A 19,151-nucleotide genomic window follows, 5' to 3' on the forward strand; every position below is an offset into this window, starting at 1 on the left:
TGACCCCAAGGAGTCTCACCTCATATAATCCTCTTTCATGCTAAATTAGAGCTGGCCTGTGTGACCAGTAGACTATAGCAGGAATAGTGGTGTGAGAGTCCTGAGGCCTGGTCATCAACATCACTGTGGCTTTCACTTTGGTCTCTTGGACCATTTGCTGTTCCCCAGAGTGTGTGGACACTCAATCAGCCATGGGGAGAGGAGGAATGAAGACCTCCAGGAAATGGCCAACACCAAGCTGACTACACTGTGAGCAAGCCACCTTGAAAGGAAATCTCCCTCACCCTAGGCAAGCTTTCAGAATACTGTAGCTAAAGCCAAGGCCCAACATCAGATCCTGAGAGACCCCAAGCCAGAGCTACCCAGCCAAGCTCTACTTGAATCCCTGACCCACAGTAACTGACTATTGTTGCTTTGAGTCACTAAGTCATGGAGTGTTTTGTTCTGCAACATTGGATAACCAACACAAAGACCAGTCTCTGTTTCTTCATTTATAAAATGGGAATGTTAACACCAACTTTGTAACACTGTAAAGATGAAATGAGATGGCATCTGCCCGGCACACAGTAGGTGCACTGCTACCATCCACTGCACCTACTTCCCTGGAGACTCCACAGGAAGCTGACATGAGACCCTTCCATCCTCTTTTGCTTTTCTACCAGTTCCTTGTAAAGTCCAGGGCCTTCCCTCTCTCCTCTCCCAGTGCACTAGGACTAGAGTGGATATAGAGCAGACACTAGGCCAGAAGGATGTTATCAGTGACGTGGTGGCGAGCTCCTTCTAGAACCCTGGTGTGGGTGCCACTCACATTGCTCGGGGTGTTCAGTGGTGTGTGTTTGCATTTCCTTTGAAGGGCCCCAAATGTGATAATTACATACTTATTAGCCCTATAAAATAACAAATCTGGAATCTGCACTCTGGAACCAATGGATTTCCTGCTGAAATGAGTTCAAGGGGTGCCTGACCAGCATTCCCTGTAAGAGCCAACATACTGCCCCAAAAGGCCTCATAGACCATAAACCACCCCATCTGGCTGACATCACATGTTTCTGCTCCCCCATTCAACTCCCCACCTCACTCTCCCAGGGAGCAAATGTACTTTTTGTTCTTATTGTTTTCATGTTTTCTTAATGTTTGCCTACTGATGTGGGTCCTGGGTCCTCCTTTTAGGGTAGGGGTCCTTCCCAGAACCTGGGTTTCCTCCTTATCTCCCACTAGTGGATCCAGTCCTTTAGGCTATGCTTGGCAGACATGGTAGACCGAGGACTGTGGAGCCCTCCTTTCCACTGCCTGGAATTTCTCTACATTGCCATGGACTCTTCCATCTTTGTCTCCTTCTCCCCACCCCAACCCAGATGCTCTTCCCTCCCCAAGCTCCAGCAATACCTAACAAATCAAATTCCCCAAACTTGGCTTCCTCTCTCTTAGCCTTGGGCTGTTCTCTCCTGAATGCCCTCTCTCCCTGCCCCTCCACACACCTTCACCTGGGGAGCCCCCACTCAACTTTCTGATTCCTAGGGTCAACCTTGGAGTGTTTCATGATCAGCTGTCCCCAGCCTAAGGCTTAGACAGATGCCCTTCTCATGGCCCCTGCATTCCCCATGCTCTCCTATGTCAGTGCAATCAATTATGGTGTCAATGCCTGTTGCTTTTGTGTCTCTCTCCTGCTAGTCTAGAAAAGCCCTGAGAGTAAGTGGTGCTATTGTCTTAGGCTCTATCCTTGCTGTGTGGCCCCACTGGCTAGCATTCAATAAATGCTTGATGGATACATGAATGCACAAAATTAATTAATGCAAGTGTTAAAATTGCCAAGAATTCTAAATGTGCCCCTTTCTGTTTTATACTAAGAACGAATTCATCAAAAACTCCTCCATGAAATGACTTCTCCATGGTCCATGGTGGCACTTGCCACTTCATACAAAGGCAATAAGTCAGCTGCCAGGACAAACTCAGGCCCTGAGGACACTGCCACATCAAAGACATAGCTCCACTTTCCTGTGCCCCCATTCCAGCCCATCCCCAGTGAGCTGGACCGAAAGAGCAGGAAAATATGGGTTCAATGGTGGATTCAAGCTCAAGAAACACCTGTATAAACACTATCTCACTGATTCCAGGAAGGCTGGGCTATAGAATCATTCCTCCTAACTTTCCAGTGAAGAAACTGAGGCAGTGTGAAGTTTCTTTCTCCATAAACAGCCAAATCAATGAAATAGGGAAAAAGTAACTCCCTAATTACTCAGAAATTTCACCCCAAAGAACAGACATTAGCCTGCAAAATTAGAATCACAGCCAAGGATTCTGGACATCCATAGCCTGAAGTTTTTTTCTTTTCTTTCTTTCTTTTTAAAAAATATCATGGGTGAGGAGGAAGCACCGGATCTGAAGGTTTATTTACCATTCCTTAGCTTGACCTTCCAGGAAGAATGTCACTAATGAGAAACAATTTACTTAGTCTCCCAAACCCAGAATTTTCAAAAGGATCAATGTAAGTTTTCAAGACAAGGGCAAGACTGTCTTCCCTTCGAAGAAAAAGAACGACCGAGTTTTCCCTGGCTGGAAGGAAGTTTTGTAGATGTCATACAAATCTCAGATCTGAGGTTACCTCTTTCCGTTGTCCTGACCCCTTCTGGATATCCACAGGGAGAAAAGAAGATTGTTCTGATGTTTGGCCATTGAGGAACTGACCTTACAGTTGAGCCCAGATCCAGGAACTCTGTTCTCAAGATCAGATTTTAACTCACATCCAAACAATGATTTTCTTCAATGTGGATGAGACATTTCCATTCCAGCAAAGTACAGGCACACAGTACCATGAAAGCAGGGATCGTGTTGGTCTTACTATCCACTGTTTTCTGTTGCCAACAAATGCAGGTTCTGTTGTAGGGCTTCCTAATAAACGAATGAATGAAGCAATCAGTGAGTATAATACAGCCAGTATAATTTCATTTTAAAAAGTAGCTTTGCCCAAGCACTGGTAGTTTCTGACTCATGCCTGTAATCCTAGCACTCAGGGAGGCCAAGGTGGATGCCCTGATGCTCAGGAGTTTGAGACCAGCCTTAGGAAGAGCAAGACCCCCATCTCTACTAAAAATGGAAAAATTAGGCAAGTGTAATGATGGCCACCTCCAGTCCCATCTACTCGGGAGGCTGAGGCAGAAGGATCAGTTGAGCCCAGGAGTTTGAGGTTGCTGTGAGCTATACTGATACCACAGTACTCTAGCCTGAGCAACATAGTGAGATGGAGGAAAAAATAAATAAAAACAAAAAGATTTTTCTCAGTAAATGGAGAGGTTATTTCGTTTGTTTGTTTGTTTTTTCATTATAGGACCTAGAGTTATCTGGGTCATGCCCTCAGCTCATCTCTTATTCTAAGGACAATATCTCAGGGACAAACGTTATTATAATACAACTGATTATCAAACAGCATTAAAATTAAAATTCTGCCCCACATCTGGCTGTTTGGGTCTTAAAGCCTCTCAGGGGTTAAATACTCTGTTTCATTTGGTTTCAGCTTAGCAAGGACTACTCTGGACCTACTGTGCCAGTCACCAAAGAGAGGTACACGAGTCTGGCTAAACTGCCACTTGGTGATCATGAAGGCAGCCAGGCAGTGGCCTCAATCGGCTATGGCCTCAACTTCCCATTAAGAAGCCTTCCTATTGTGAAAATAGGGGTTGCTGGGGAATAATTCCAACTTTGTTAAGTCAGCTGAAGAAGGATGGAGAGAGGGTCACGTGGGGCAGGGGGCCACTGGTCTGAGTGTAAATCCTGGCTCTGCCACTAACTGACTGTTCCACCTGAACAAATGGCTCACTTCCGCCCTCGGGCTCTTTCTCTGATAAACAAGAGCTAACTGGGTGGCACCTGTAGCTCAATCGACAAGGGCATGGGCCACATACATCTAGGGTGGCGGGTTCAAACTCGGCCCTGGTCTGCTAAGCAACAGTGACAACTGTAACCAAAAAATAGCTGGGCATTGTGGCGGGTACCTGTAGTCCCAGCTACTTGAGATGCTGCAGCAAGAGAATTGCTTAAGCCCAAGTGTTGGAGGTTGCTGTGAGCTGTGATGCCACAGTACTATACTGAGGGCGACAGCTTGAGACTTTCTCAAAAAAAAAAAAAAAAAGAGCTAACTGTGCCTATTCATGGGGTGGTTGCCAGGATTAAACAAGCCCATGTATGCAGAATACATGAGATAACATCCCACATCATAAGTATTATGTGTGTATACCAAAGGGTCTCCATGATCTTCTGCCCCTCCTAACAAGGAGACTTTAGTAACTCTCAGGTTGCTGTTTTTGTGTTTTTTTCTGCACGATCAAACTCTTCCCAGATCACATATGGGTAAAGATTAGGGGTTGGCATAGTAGTTTAAAAGGGAAGTGGAAGTGGACATGGAGGCTCCTCTCAGTGTCCTGACTTGCTTGGGGGCAACTCCAATTACCCACCCACCTCAAAACATGAGTGCTGTTCTCAAATATCCTCCATGTGTATGGCCAGTTTTTATGCTGAGGAAACTGAGGCTCAGGAAGGTTACCACCAGAGGCAAGAGACCTAGCATTTAATCTAAGTTGCCTTGTTTAAATTGTTGATGACATTTTCCTCGTCATCATACTTGGATCCTCCACAGTAAGCTGCTTGATAACTTTGTTGAATAGTGTCCTGAGACACTAACATCCTCCTAGAAAGTCAACAAGATCCAATCAACAACTATTGAAAAATTTTATTAATGAACATAGGTGATTAGTTCAAGCTGGTTGCCTAGAGCTGAGATCTACTGGATCCTGGAGAATAGATTCCCCTGAGGCCCGAGGGGACACTTAATTTCAAGCTAAGCCTCCCTCTTGGCTAGAAATACCAGCTCCAGGTGCTCCCATCTCTTTGCTGGGTCTGTAGTCTGTGATTAGGGGCCCTAATGGCCATAATGCCTCCAATGTGGTGTTTAAGCCAATAAGGCTTCAGAGAAGTTATGGTATGTTTAATAATGGCTTAATGACTCCTTGTGAGATGCAAGGCTTCTGGTTCCTGTTTGGCCTTGATTTACAGCCCAACTCTGGCTGAGGACAGCCAAGAAACCCCCTCTAAGCCCCCAGCGGAAGAAGGAGGTGTTCACACCAGGCCTCTTGGATTCCTTTAAACATTGAGAATTCAAATGAAATACAAATGATGTTTGACTCTCCACCTCTCTTGCTAGTCTTGGAAGGCATTGAAAACAAAAAGTTTTACCCAGACCCAAGGGTTTCTCAATTCATCAGAAGTGAGCAGGGTCCTGGGATCCTTGGGCATTTCTTCCCAGATCTGAGGTAGGGTAAAAGGGGTTTCTCTTTTCAGAAATTATTATATAAGCTACTTCCCTAATCCTGTTTCCTTTTGGGTGGGGAGACACAGTTCTTAGAGATGCAGTGCTACCCTCATCCTCTCCAAAATGGCAGGCCTAAGGTAGCAGAACCCTGAGGTCTGAACTGCAGATACACTCTCTCCAGTGGGGCCTTAGACACTTGGGTCATGTGCCCATTGAAAGGCATTCACTCCATGCCTGCTGCCCAAAGGGAACAGGAGCCCTTCTCTTCCTTCTCCACCTGTTCCAGATGTTGCCCCTGCTGGACTGTCTTCAGTCCTGAGCTGCCACTGGGGGTCTCCTCTGCAAGTTGACTTGGCACAACCTCCACAGTTAGATAAGGACACCAAGTGACCGGCTCCAGGCCTCACAGCTAATTAATGATAGTGGCCAGGCCCCATTCCCAGCTTAGCGCTGTTTCCACACAACACCTTCCCAGTAACTCCTCTCTCCCTTGAGAAACAATAGATCTCAAAGGGAGGTGTTTTGCTGGAGGCAGCAGTCTTCATTTCAGGAGATAGGCCTAAAAGTGCTTGTCGCTGAAGAAGAGGTCCGCCCCATGCTACCTCACCCCTCTAGGGGCAAAAGCCACTAGGTTGGATATCAGGACAAAGGATGCTGTCCTGCGCCAGGGATTCACCTGGCTGGGTAGACAAAAGGATCCTGCCCTACAGAGGAAGCTGCTTCATCCTCTCCGCAAATGGCCAGGGACACCGGGCTCCGAGTAAATCTGGGAGGGGGTCTTCGGGCTCCGAGGGGTTAACCCGCGCGGGACCACACGTGACGTGGATGGTTCCAGCATTAAGTCAGAGGCGCGGCCCCCTCCTCTGCCCCCCGCCCCCCGCGGCGCGCGCCGCTCCCGGGGGCTCCGCGCCCCCGCTCCCAGGTCCCTCCCCCTTGGCGGGTGCTCACAGGCCGCGCGGGCAGCGCGAGCCCGGGAGCCCCGGAGGCCTGTGCGCCCCAAGCCGGCATGGACCCTGAGCGCTGCGCGCCTTTCGGCGTAGGGCCTGCACCCAGACCCTATGCGGCCGCAGGGGATGAGCCTCGGGGCCCCCAGGGGACTCCCGCCGCTTCGCCTCACCTGCACTCGGCGCCGCCCCGCGGTCCGCGGCTGACCCGCTTTCCGGCCTGCGGGCCCCTGGAGCCCTACCTCCCAGAGCCGGCCAAGCCGCCTGCCAAGTACCTGCAGGACCTCGGGCCGGGCCTGGTGCTCAACGGCGGTCACTTCTACGAGGGCCCCGCGGAAGGTAACGCGCGGCGCGGAGCAGAGCGCAAAGCCTGACCCTCTCTTCTTCTTCTCTACCCGGGACCACCCGGACTTCCCTGCTTAACTCTCCCGCTTGCCTGTTTGTCAACTTTTTGCCCCTCTCACCTTTTGACACGGCTCCCACGAAAGCCGGATTGGCTCTGGCCCGGGCCCGGCAAAAGCCAGTGCAGTGCGGGAGGCAGAGCCACCGGTGTCCCCAGCGGCCGGCGGCCGGGGATGGGAGGCGGGAGGTCGAGGGAGGCTAGACAGCTCGGGTCACAGGCGGGCCTGAAAGTGGCTGGAGCCGGGAGAGAGAACTCATGCTCAGCCGGAGTTGGTCAGTAACTGCCACCGACCCTAAAGCCCAGATCTGGCCCAGGGCCGGGAGCCACACTGAGCCCTGACGCAGAATCGCGGCTTTTGTGTCAGTCGCCGGTGGAGAGCCCAGAGGCTGGGCCTCGACCTAGAGTGCCCCCACATCAGGCTCAGCTGAGTACTGAGGCCTGTTCTTGGCACACCTCTCCACCCTGGGCCTAGCCTCCGCGGAAAGGGCGCTGCCTGTGCGCTAGATGCTCAGCAGAGTGGCCGCAACTGGTCTCGCAGTGCCGGGACTATTCTCAAAACGGAGTAACTATATTCTTATTTCTCAGACTAACCTGGCCTTCCCGTCTTCCTGCGCAGTGATGGCCGCCCTTCTTGCAGTTTTGGCTCTCCTCGCACTGGATCGTCACTGCTGGGCCGTCGGGAGCCACTCTGGGCAGGCCTAACCCCAGGGTGCCTTGGGGTGCTGGGCCGGCACCCTGTGCTAAGGCTGGTTGGACTCCATCACCCTAGAACGCGCTTGAAGGCTCGGGCCTGGCAGGCAGATCCACAGCCCTCCCGCCGCCCACTGCACCCGCTGACCAGTAGGCTCCTGGGCGCCCGCGCCCACCCTATCTGTGCTGCCACATCCCGCAGCTAAGGCCCAGAGGTGGATCCTCTGAGATTCGCCTCCAGCCGCCACCGCCGCCGCCCTGCTGGCGCCTCGCGGGCCTCCACGGAGTGGCCGAACATCTCGGGCCCTCGTCCAGCCCTGGCGGTGGGAATGTAGGGGGGGGGGGCGCGTGGGGGTCAGCGGAGGAAATGAACGAGTCCGCGGAGCTTCTTGTCTGTGCCTTTTGAAAGAGGCTTTCCTGACAAAAACCACAGTTGGGACTTAATGAGAAGCAGTTGGCCTGGCTCCTCTGATCCCAGCCAGAAGGCAGCGGCCACGCAGCCCGGTGAGCCCCGCCAGGGACAGGTACCCGGCCTGGCTCAACGCGCCGCGCGGGGCGGGTGGCAGGCCCCACCCTGTGGGCCGGAGTCCCTTTTGGGCGCCTCATCCCGCAACGACGGCCCAGGCGCCCCGACCGCTCCAGCGCGGAGCGGACTGCAGAGAGCGCGGCTGCGGAGCTAGCGGCTGGGAGGAACCTGGGATCCGACGGCGAGGGTGTCGAAGACAACGAAATGCTGAAGAAGAATACCAGTGTGTGAACAATAACCAAAGAAATGGAGAAGGAAATAAAAGAAAACAACGGATGAGAGCGGCGAGAATGAGAAGTTAAGTGGCAGTCGGTGAGCTGGGCAGAACGGAATGGAGTAAATGAAGAACGAAGGGGAAAAAATAAGCAAGAGAAAGATCAAACAAAGCGGGTAAATAGAGGAGAGAAAGGACGAAGAGGGGGAGAGCAGATAAAACGAAAGAAAAATGGCCATCCTGAAAGACTAAAACATAAAATGAGTACAAATGCGATTTTTTAAAAATTAACGATTCTAACTGAGCCGAGAATACGCCAAACGAAGGGAGGCACCGCGGATGCGAGCGTCGCCTGGGTTGACTCCTGGCCGCCGCCCGCGTCGCGGGTGCCCTGGCCGGAGAGTGTCCGGCGGCCCTGAGTCCAGACAGCTTCGGGGGAGCGCACCCTACTTGGCGAGAAGTGGCGGGCGAAGGGGAAACCCGCCTTATTTCCCGGCTTTTAAAATAACGGGCTCAGAGCGTTTCCAGTTCAGACCAGTGAGCGCGCAGCTGCGCCCCATCTGCGGCGCGATCTTTGCGAGGCCGGGCAGTTGCGCGCCCCCCAGCCTGGAGCACCGCTTCTCTCCTACGGGTCACCCGCGCCGCGCTGGTGCGAGAGCGTCCAGCCCTGCTCTGGACCCATGCTGCGTCCTGGCGGAGCCGGTCACCCTCGCAGCCTCTGCGCTTGTCTGCTCTGAGAGCCAGAGAGGTGGTCAGCGGTTCCTTCCTTCCCCACGAGAAGGCGGCCGGTCTTTCCCTGAGCTTGGCTTCTTGACTTTCGAACGCACTATCAGGAAGTGACTTCCGTTAGAGTTTTGCCCGCTGTCTCTGAGGTGACCCCGCTGACGGCTGACTTTAAGGAGAGTCCCAGGTCTAGGCTGAAAACCTTTAGGAAGAACATCGATTTGGGTTTTCAGCCAGAGCGGCGGGAGCTCAGTCCTCAGCCAGCTCTGCGAGTCGCTTAGAAACCCCAGCATGGAGAGGAAATAGCATCTTACTGATTGAGGCTGCTGCGAAAGGTGAAACCCCACCGAGGTCCCATGGCCTAAGTGGATGCTTTCTGGGGACGGTGGAGCACTCAGTCCGCGGCCCAAGCCCTGCAGCTCCAGGGCTGCATAGTAACTAGAGGCAGCCCCTAATAGGGTTTCTGGCACCCCTTAGGGTTAGAAGTTCTTGCTGCCATGAGAGCTGAGTCAGGGGCAAAGAGCTCCTTGCCACGTTAAAAGTCCGGGTCCTGGCTCCATGCCCAGGAGCTCCTGCTGTGGTCCTGCAGGTTGTGCAGGCCAGGAAAACCCTGGCACTGAGTCCTAGGCTCCAAATCTCCAGCATGAGTACTTCTCCTTAACTACCCGGTGTCTGGGGCAGGTATGATGTCTCCTATGCACTGCCCATACACACTTTCAATGTGTCAGCCCCTAATAGAGCAGCCTTCCCTTTTGCAAGTGTAGACTCACAAACCACTGGCTTCCATTCCTGGTCTCCTTCCTTGCTTACCTCCCCTCATTTCTCCTATTTCTCTTTTTTGTCTTCTATGCCTTGCTCCTCAAGAGACTGTTCCATGTTCTCTTAGGAGTGCCCTTATCTCTCCAAAATGGGGTTGCCACATTTCCACTGGCATCCTCCAGGCAGATCAAGGAGGTATGAGGGAGATGGCAATAAGGAGGGTAGCAGTCCCCTGGGCAGGCTTGAGAGATGAGCAGAGGCCAGTGAGCTGGGCCTTTTCTTTGGAAACTGTCCTGAGAAGTCCTGCTGCACTTTTGTCCCTTGACCATGGCAGCTGGGTGGCTCAAGGTCAGGGAGGCAAGTCTCAGGGACCCAGATTTGGTCACTTCTTCTGGACAGGTACTATTGGAGCAGATACTGAGGGTCCAAGAGAGATCAGCAAGCCTCAGGGCTTTGGAGGACCTCTGAAGTGATGTCAGTACTTCCTGGACCCCACCCTGAGTCCAGCACTGCCTCCCTGCAAACCTAGGACACCAAGACTGTTCCCTCTCAGATCACATATTTTAAGGGTCTGCAGTGTGTAGAGTGTTCTTTTCTAGTCTCCCTGGTTTCCCTGACCATTTTTACTTATTTGGTTCAACTTCCATGAGTTCTTCCCAAGCTTCTACCAAATGGAACTACCCCTAGAAACAAAGTGTATTGACCAAGAATGGAAGGCAAGGCCCAGAACATTTTCTCCGCATGCTCCACCTGAGTGGAGGAAATCTGGTGCCTGTGGCTGCTGCTGTGGGCCACCTGTAAACAGGCGGGGCACAACTCAAGGCCAGGCCCTGCCTGACTCTCCTGGGTGTCCCACAAAAAGGAGCTTATTTCACAGCCTGGGTGGTCCTGGGAGGTCACTGACCACCTTATAGATGAGGGGGATCTTGCCCAACTTGCACACCCCTACCTCGCAGACAAGGACTCATCAGAACCAGATCCTGAGACGCCCATTTCTCTGATCCCATCCTCCCCCAACTACAGCTGTGATCCTAAGATCACATCCCAGGGAAGGAACTGCCTCTTTCTTGGTGCCAGCTAGCTGGGCCTCCTTGGGGCCAGGCCCCCACTGGAGATGGGACCAAGGCCAGAGAAAGGGCTGTGTGAGTCAGTGGGGCGTCTTTGTGGCGTCTCATCTGCCATCCCAGTGGACTATTGAAGAAGAATTTTGTGAGGATGCCACTGAGGGGGTCCTTGTCAGAGGGAGAGGGCCAGGGTGATTAGGCTAACCTATTTTTCACCATGCCCGTCTCTCAGTCCTCTGTGGTGGGGCTCCTCCAAGCTTCCTGAGTGGGGCTGCTAGAAACTGTTCCCAGTCTGCAAGAGAGCCCTCCCTGCGTGTTAGTCCCAGGCACTGGGGGAGCAGCCAGAAACACCAGAGGAAAGAGCACAGGCAATGATGACAATGATGTTGGCCTGGTCCCCCAACTCTCCTTCTCTTAACATAGCTCATTTTAGTTCTATCTCTCCATTGCTGGAGCTTAAGTCCTCGCCCAGACATAATTTTAGGAGGAATGGAGAGAGGAGATCCCCCTGGAAGCTTCTTTGTCCCATCCTTCCCCACATACGCTTGAACTAGGGAATTTGATGTTGACCTGAGACTTGAGAGTCAGATAACATGACACAGCCAGAGCAGCTACCAAAAGTGATCTGAGCATCCTTATCCACTGCCTGCCTGGTCCTGGGAGCAAAGGAGTGAGCACAAGGACCTGGGAACCAAGGTCTGCAGAGTCAGGAACAAGGAAGAACTTTCTGGCAGGGGTAGGAGATGTCAGCCATCCTATCCTCACCCCCACCCCATTCCTGGCCTTGCCAGGATGGTGGTCCCTGCTGTGGCGCCAATCCTGGCACCTCCACCCCCTGTGGAACGCGCCACCACAGAGCACTTCCCCGAAATGAACCCCCACCCCCGCCCCAGCAGATCCGCCCAGACCACAGAGCACATGGTTCCCCAGGGCCCCCTCCCCAGCTGGAGGCTCAGCAGGCAGGCCTCTGAATGCCAGGCTCCTGTGGAGGGTGGCTGCTAGAGGAAGGGAAGGCAAAGGAAGGGGGAGGCGGAGACTAAAGTGTTCTCCCCCCTCCCTCCATTCCACCCACAAAAGCCCCTGGTTCGGTTTCCATCCTCCTTTTTGTGTTTTCCATTGCAGCTGAGGAGAAGGCCTCCAAAGCTGCCAGCTTCCCCCAGCTGCCCTTGGACTGCCAAGGGGGACCCAGAGACGGACCCTCTAACTTGCAAGGCTCCCCGGGCCCCTGCCTGGCCAGCCTGCGTCTCCCTCTCTCCCCAAGACTCCCTGACTCGATGGAGTTGGCCAAGAACAAGAGCAAGAAGCGCCGTAACCGTACCACCTTCAGCACGTTCCAGCTGGAGGAGCTGGAGAAGGTGTTCCAGAAAACCCACTACCCTGATGTATATGCCCGGGAGCAGCTGGCTCTGCGCACGGACCTGACTGAGGCCCGAGTACAGGTGAGGACACTGTGGGCACAGGGCTCTGGGGCTGCTCCCACCGCCAAGACAGTGGCCACAGCCTAGAAGGGCTGGGATAGACAGGTGCTAGCGCCTCAAAGAGCTGCCTCTCCTGTGTGTCTGCCCTCCGCCTGCCCTCCTGGGCTCTGCTCCATACCCAGCTCTGCTGCAGCCACAGGCTCTTCCAGCCCAAGTTGAGGCTTATGGGTAGCTGTAAGGTAATGGCCTCTTTGAGTCAAAGCCCTATGAAGGAAGTTGGACTCTACTTACTAGCTGGCCAGGTGATTTGGGCATGTCATTGAATCTCTCAATCTATTTCCCAATTCAGAAATAGGGAATAATGGTACTAGCTGCTTAGGCAGTGTCTAGAGCAGCGTTTTTCAGCCTTTTTTTTTCTATCTCATAGGGCACTTGAACCTATAGTTAAACTTCCATGGTGCATTTAAATTATGTCGATCAAAAAAGAGTTAAAAAAAGAATATAGTTACTGTGCTTTGAACTTCTTTTGAAAATAATTTAATTAACGATCTTTAAAAAATTTCATGGCACACCTAGGATCCTCTCACAGCACACCAGTGTGCCACAGCACACTAGTTGAAAATCACTGATCTAGAGGATCACAGGTCTGGCAGCATTTTGGAAGCTGCACAGTACTGAACATATATATCAGACCTGCTCCAGAGGTGGCTCTCTAGAGTGAGATGCCCCCTCCTTGGGGGTCTCAGGGTCAGTGACCTTCAAATTCATTGTGAGCCAGTGACCTTCAGTCCCTGCCAGCTTTCAGACCCAGGATGGGAGAGCCTGGCTGGGAACCCTTCCCCATCCTAAAACACTCTCCCACTGAGATTGGGCCCCAGGGCCTCTTGGATGGGACTATGGCCAGTTTCATTTAGGATTAAGCCCAGCCTGTGGGGAATGGGTGGGTAGGTGGGGAGTTGCTGGGAAAGGAGGAAGGGAAGTCCACATCCAAGCACTTAGAAGTGACAAAGAACATGAAAGTGGTGAGCAGGCTGGCCTCTTGGGGGAAGGAGGTTTGGTAAGTTTTGCCCAAGAGGAAGATGGCTGTTCGTTGCCTTGCTTTGAACTAGCTTGATCACAGCAGGCTCCCTGATGCCAAGCAGGAGGTGCTGGGAGGGGTGGGTTTGGGGTTCCAGAAAAAGGGGAGGAGGTGACCTCTCAGGAGGTGACAGGGCCAGGCTGGACTGCCTCTCCCACCACAGAAGAGACTTAGCAGGGGCAAAGCTCATGTTCATGACACCCTGCAAGGGACCCTTCCAGAGACTTTTTTGAAGGCACTGGGACAAGGGCCAGCTCTGGCAGGATATGGGAACTCACAGGCCTGTCTATAAAAGAGGCCAACTACCATCTAGCAAAGAAGGCCCTGCCATCCAATACAGGACCAGAGGGCTTGGGCTGTTGCCCCTTCTCCTCCCAGGTAGCCACCAAAACATTCTAAATCTGTCCCCCATGGCGCTGCAGGGCAAGAGGCCCAACATTCAAGACAATCCCAGATTATATAAACCATAGCAATCTGGAATGTGCAATCTCCAGAATATCTCAGTCGGCCTCAGAAGGGAGTCCAAATGGCCCTTCCCTATGGAAGTACTTTGGGGAGTTGGTGAACACTTCGTCACTCATTTCCAGGACCTTGTCAACCCTAGAAAGGGTCATGGGTAGCCATGAGGCCCAGCCCGATTTTAGAAGCTTTTTGGATGATTGAGGCACTAGACTTGGGGTGTTTTCTCTGACACCCACTCATAAACCCTGCCCTGTGGAGGAGAATAATAAGACCTCACACTGGACAATGCAGAGGGCAAGTCCAGAGCTCAGGCAGAGGTCTACAGTGGGAACTCTAGAGGCGTGGATAGTGACAGAGAAGTAATTCCAGTACTCAGATTCAATGGCTCCAGGCTGCAGAGGAGGGAGAAACGCAGGCATCTGGGCAGGTGGGGGTAACTTTTCCCTGACTAGGCACCAGGGCTGCTCTGGGATCTCTGTGCCTTGGGAGCTAGAGGGCTGATGGTATGCATACTTACCTGAACTGTCAGTGCCTCCTGCCTGCATGAGTAGGACTGGCCATGTTGAGCGGGGAGGGTAAAGGGCTGGGGTGGAATTTCTCATTCCAGCCAGAGTAGCTGGGTTACTTATACACATATGTGCAAACACACATGTGAAGCTTCTGTTGTGGCTCCCACCCAGATCCCTGGAAAGCAGTTGTTTTTGTTTGTTTGATTTTGTTTGATATCGCTAACATATAGGCCAGAGCCTGACACATATGTTGATTAAGTAAAGGAAATACAAAACACATACGAGAAAACACATAGCTCTAATAGGCATAGGGCATATCCCCAACAAATTCATCATACATACATGCACAACACAGAGATGCTACCTGACCTGTCAAGAGCTTATACATAGTGTCATTGTGAAAGTTTTGAGACAGACTTTGTTATGGTCCATTATTTCACTTTTAAGAAACACAGTCAACAGTGTCCTTTCTGATTCACCCGTGCAAGTTTCAACTTGCTGGGCTTATTGGTGTTGCTGGAAGGGCTTCATTTGTTTTCTTCCATGTGGATTGCATGTTTCTTGATTTTTCTGTATCTCAAAACTTTCATGACTCATGTAAATGAACAGATAATGGTCATAGAGTGGGCTAAGTACAAAGGGAGAGGTCCAGGGTGCTATGGAAGTCCAGTGGAGGGTGCTCAGCTTAGATGTGTGTCCGGGTGACGGGTAACCCAGGCAGGGAAAACGTAAGCTAAAGCAGGAAAAAGCCATGTAGCAGAGTATTTAAAAGGAGAGGTGGGCTGTGGGAGCTTGAGAAGCAACTAGGAAGAATTGAGTATTGTGGCCTGGCAGGACATGAGGCTGTGGAAAGAGGCAAGGGCCTTGTTAAGGAGTTGGGCTCAGAGCCAAGGTCTCTAGGGAGATGATCTGAACAGAAATGTCTCGGAGATTCCTCAGATGTTGCGAAGTGGGTAGACTGGAAAAGGAGCTGAGGCAGGGGGACCAGGAACCCAAAACATGTGCACGGTCCACTAAAGATGTGTAAGAGCCTCTGAGACTATAGATTCTCCCCCAAGATCCCTCTTCCAGACATAGCCAGGCTGGAAAACTAGAGAGTGACTCAGCCTAAGAACTGGTAGCTGGGGCCCATTGGGCCAGTTAACCCCCTCTGGTCTTGGGCCTCTCCTAGGCTTCTTCCCAGGCTCCCCTGGCCCTGAGAATAGCATGGATTAACACACACACACCCACAGCTTGAGATCCTCCAGCCTGGAGCTAGCTCCCCACCCCACAGGAGGACACAATCATGACTCTCCCCAGCAGGCTCCATTCCTCAGGGCTGCTCTGTCATCTACCCCACCCCCAACCCTTCCCAATCTGCCTCCAGGTCTGGTTCCAGAACCGCAGAGCCAAGTGGCGGAAGCGTGAGCGATATGGGAAGATCCAGGAGGGGCGGAACCCCTTCACGGCTGCCTATGACATCTCTGTGCTGCCCCGCACTGACAGCCACCCCCAGGTGAGACCCCCAACTGCCCCTAAGTCATGACCCAACTATCTCCCCTAGGGTTGCCAGAAAGAATATAAGCTCTGGCCTGGGGAGACCAAGAGCAGCATCAGGGTCCTATGTAAACTTGGGCAAATTACTTCACTTCTTCCTCTGCAAATCAGGACTCTTACCTGTCTCTGAATGAGCCTGCAGAGTCCAAAGGAATCACATAAGAAAATTTTATTTTGTCAGGAGTAATAGGGGCCTCCTAAGATGCCACTGCCAGTGTTGGGGACGGGAGGGGATAGCCAAGTGGAGGTTTCTTGGGAAGTTTCTGGGGCCCCAAAGACAAAGAGTGAGCCTCTGGGTAAGGGCAGCAACTCTGGGGCTACTGGCTCATGGGCCTTCTTTTTCCTCTCTTTTCAGCTGCAGAACTCCCTGTGGCCCAGTCCAGGATCTGGGAGCCCTGGGGGCCCCTGCCTCGTGTCTCCAGAGGGCATCCCCTCCCCATGCATGTCTCCATATTCCCACGCCCATGGCAGTGTGGCTGGCTTCATGGGGGTGCCAGCCTCCCCTGCACCCCACCCTGGCATCTACTCCATCCACAGCTTTACTCCTGCCCTGGGGGGCCATAGCTTTGAATCCTCCCCAGATGGTGACTATAAGTCTCCAAGCCTCGTCTCACTCAGGGTGAAGCCCAAGGAGCCACCCAGCTTGCTGAACTGGACCACGTGATTGGTCACTGGACTCACAGACTGCTGCCCATCCCCTTACCCATTCCCAGCTGCTCCCAGCACCCCTGCCTGGATGCCAGAGAGGACACACCTCTGTTCCAAGCCCCAAATGGTTCCAGAGGCTGGGAGAGCAGCTGGGACCCTCCGCCCCCAGAAGGGAACATGCTACAGGGTCTTTTCTCTTAGAATAAGGTGGGGCTGCCTAAGAGAAATAGCCTCAAAGGGCTCTTCCTTCCACAAACTCAGTCCCTGAGCCTAGACTCCACGCTGGAGGGGAACGACTGCCCTGCTTCCTCAAGACTTTGCCCAGCGGTTATCTCTCCAGCTGACACGGCTCAATTGGCTCCTCATTGAGGGAACCCAGAAAAATGGGAAGAGGACACAGAATGAACTGAGAGAAGCTCTTTGTTGAGAGAGGGGAAGGAAACCAAAGAGCCTGGTGACCGCGGAGTCTTCCTCCTGCCCACCAGCAGGGGGCATGCAAGGTGGAAGTCAGAGTAAAAGGGGCCCCTCCCAGGCTCCCGCCCTGCCTTCCTCCTGCCCTGTGCCCTGTCTCTGAACATGCTATGGAATTGTCTTCCCCTCCAAACAGGCAGAAATTCCACCAGAAACCACCAGATATTTGAATTCTCTCAGCCAGAGCTATGCTATGGAAACTGTATTGAGTGTTGCTCAGAATAAAACAGATTTCCATAGATTCTGAGATCCCAACCCCCATTTTCATAAACATTTTTGTGTTAAAAAAAAAAAAAAGTGCTGCCCAACATAGTAATAAAGGCAATTTTTTTTTTTTTTTAAATACCAAGTGATTGTATATCCCCAGGATCTGGCCCTTTAGGGCCCATCAGTGTCTGGAATCCAAGCAGGGCCAGGCTCTTCTGGGACCCAACAAGGATCCCTAGAGGCTAGGGGAAGGTGGCCTGCAGCAGAGCTCTCAGGGCTGCTGCATGCCATGCTGGATCCTGTCACCTGCCTGGGGTCTCTGTAGCTTTGGCTGCTGCTGAGAGTCAGGGAGAAGAGCGACTGTTGTGCTGGGCTCATTTGGCAGTAAATTTGTGGCTAAACTGACAGTGGAAGCAGAATGGAAGAATGGGGTACCCACTGAAGACAGAGCTGCCCATGTGCTGGTCCCCAGAGTGGTGGGGGTGGGGTGGCTCCCTTTTCCCAGACATCCCACGAGCATGTCTGAGCTGTGGGGCAGAGACAAAAGCCAGAACTCTTTCTTGTGGTTTCAGAATATTACCCTTTCTACCCTTCATCCCCACTTTCTGCCTTATCTCTGAAGCTGGAAGGCAGGAAAAAAGGAGGCCCTCCCAGTAAACACAACCACATTGCCTAGAAGAATTCAGCCCCAGCCAGCAAGCAGCAGCCCAGGCACTCCCACCCCACACTCTACTTTCAGGCACAGAGAAACTCAAGCCCACAAAGATACATCAGGGCTGAGCTTATTCCCAAAGAGGGAGCCAGTCCTCCCATCAGATCAGATTTCCCAGCCAAGCCAGGCAATGTGACGAGGCCATGTCTTCTCTTTCTTTCCTTTTCTTCCCTCAATTCAAGAACCTGGCTTCTGGCAACTTCCTTCCTGTCTCTTCTAGTGCTGACTCTGAGGTGCAGGTGTGAGCTCTGTGTTCAGCTGGAGGAGGGACACACTGTGAATAAAGGCAATGGCGTTTGTTTTCTTATTTTTTTAAATACCAGGTGATTGAATATCCCCAGGATATACACTGGGACACACTGGCATAACCAGATGCCACTGAAGAACAGAACCACCCTCACTCAGTTGGTCAGTAATGGAACTAATTGTACTAGAAGCTTCTTCACCTATAGCAAAGTTTTGAACCTTCTGCCCCACAAAAGTCAGAGACATGCAGAGGCATCTACTGAGAGCCTCCTCTGCACGGCATTGTGGATACCAGAAATTTATAGAGCAATGGTCAAAAAAACATGATTTTTCTTTTGGTTTAGAAAGATGGAGGGGAAAGGAAAGGATATGTCAAAGCCCGTGCAAAGGAAGCAGATAGAAGAAAATAAAGTCAAGCCAGAGTTCAATGCAGCAGGAGTGGGAGAGGCAGGCAGAGGCCAGGAGAGGACCTGGCGGGGTGGGGGCTGCTCAGGGAGGGCACAGGGAGGCCAGAGACCGGCTACTGGCTCCCATCCAGGGGCATCTACCCACAGCTCATATTTTTCTGTCTAGTGACAGCTAAATGAAGAGAAAGCTAACTTTACAACCGCCCACTTCACATATAATGAATATGAATGGGCATCCCGGAGCCTGTACCATGGGATTATCTGTGAGCTGACAGGTCCTCCCACTGACTGGGCCATCCCAGCGGGCCTGTCCCCTGGATGGGTGTGGGAGCCCTTTCACCTGCTTCCCATTAGCTGTGTCCCTCTCCACCCCCTATACCTCTAAGGCACAGCTCTATGTCTCCAGATGCCCCCACCCTCAGCCTCACGTCAGAAGTGACCTCAGACCTCAGCCTAGGCCCTGTGGATCCCTAAGACCAAGCTATGACTCTGCTCATGCCATCTGGGAAGGGAAAGGGGAGGTGGCTCTACCTGGAATTCTAACTTTAAGGGAGTTGGTAGGCTCAATCTCCCTTTGAGGCCCACTCAGAGAAGATGCCAGAACACTAAATCTTATTCCTGGCAGAGGTATGGACACAAGGGCCAGGACTGGAGGGCCATAACCAGAAGACCAATCAGTTCAGGCTCCCCACCTCATGGGGCAATGGAGCATGCCTCTCACTGGAGGTATTAGATCCTCCTTCCCTACCTCCCTCAAACATTTACACGTCAACCTGAGTGATAACCCTAAAGTGTAGACCCTCTGCAGCTCCACATAGGAGCTCCACATGGC

At 52.4% G+C, this 19,151-nt stretch overlaps 1 protein-coding gene across 1 annotated transcript; it reads left to right on the plus strand.

The window, feature by feature from the left end:
- The first annotated feature begins 6,226 nt into the window (after positions 1-6,226).
- Positions 6,227-16,655, plus strand: ALX3 (ALX homeobox 3). The gene is made up of 4 exons (XM_003784050.1): positions 6,227-6,585; positions 11,748-12,064; positions 15,459-15,587; positions 15,984-16,655. The coding sequence occupies exons 1-4, from the start codon at positions 6,309-6,311 to the stop codon at positions 16,290-16,292; spliced, it is 1,032 nt and encodes a 343-aa protein (XP_003784098.1). The 5' UTR covers positions 6,227-6,308; the 3' UTR covers positions 16,293-16,655.
- Positions 16,656-19,151: the final 2,496 nt, after the last annotated feature.

Source organism: Otolemur garnettii, unplaced genomic scaffold, assembly GCF_000181295.1.
Source record: "Otolemur garnettii isolate 467f Iridium unplaced genomic scaffold, OtoGar3 scaffold00010, whole genome shotgun sequence".
In the NCBI taxonomy this organism is placed as follows: domain Eukaryota; kingdom Metazoa; phylum Chordata; class Mammalia; order Primates; family Galagidae; genus Otolemur; species Otolemur garnettii.

Excerpts from the sequence above, each read along its gene's own strand:
- ALX3 (XM_003784050.1), top strand. The coding sequence starts at position 6,309 with ATGGACCCTGAGCGCTGCGCGCCTTTCGGCGTAGGGCCTGCACCCAGA. Across the intron at positions 6,586-11,747 it reads CTACGAGGGCCCCGCGGAAG|CTGAGGAGAAGGCCTCCAAA; the intron begins GTAACGCGCGGC and ends TTTCCATTGCAG. Across the intron at positions 12,065-15,458 it reads TGACTGAGGCCCGAGTACAG|GTCTGGTTCCAGAACCGCAG; the intron begins GTGAGGACACTG and ends ATCTGCCTCCAG.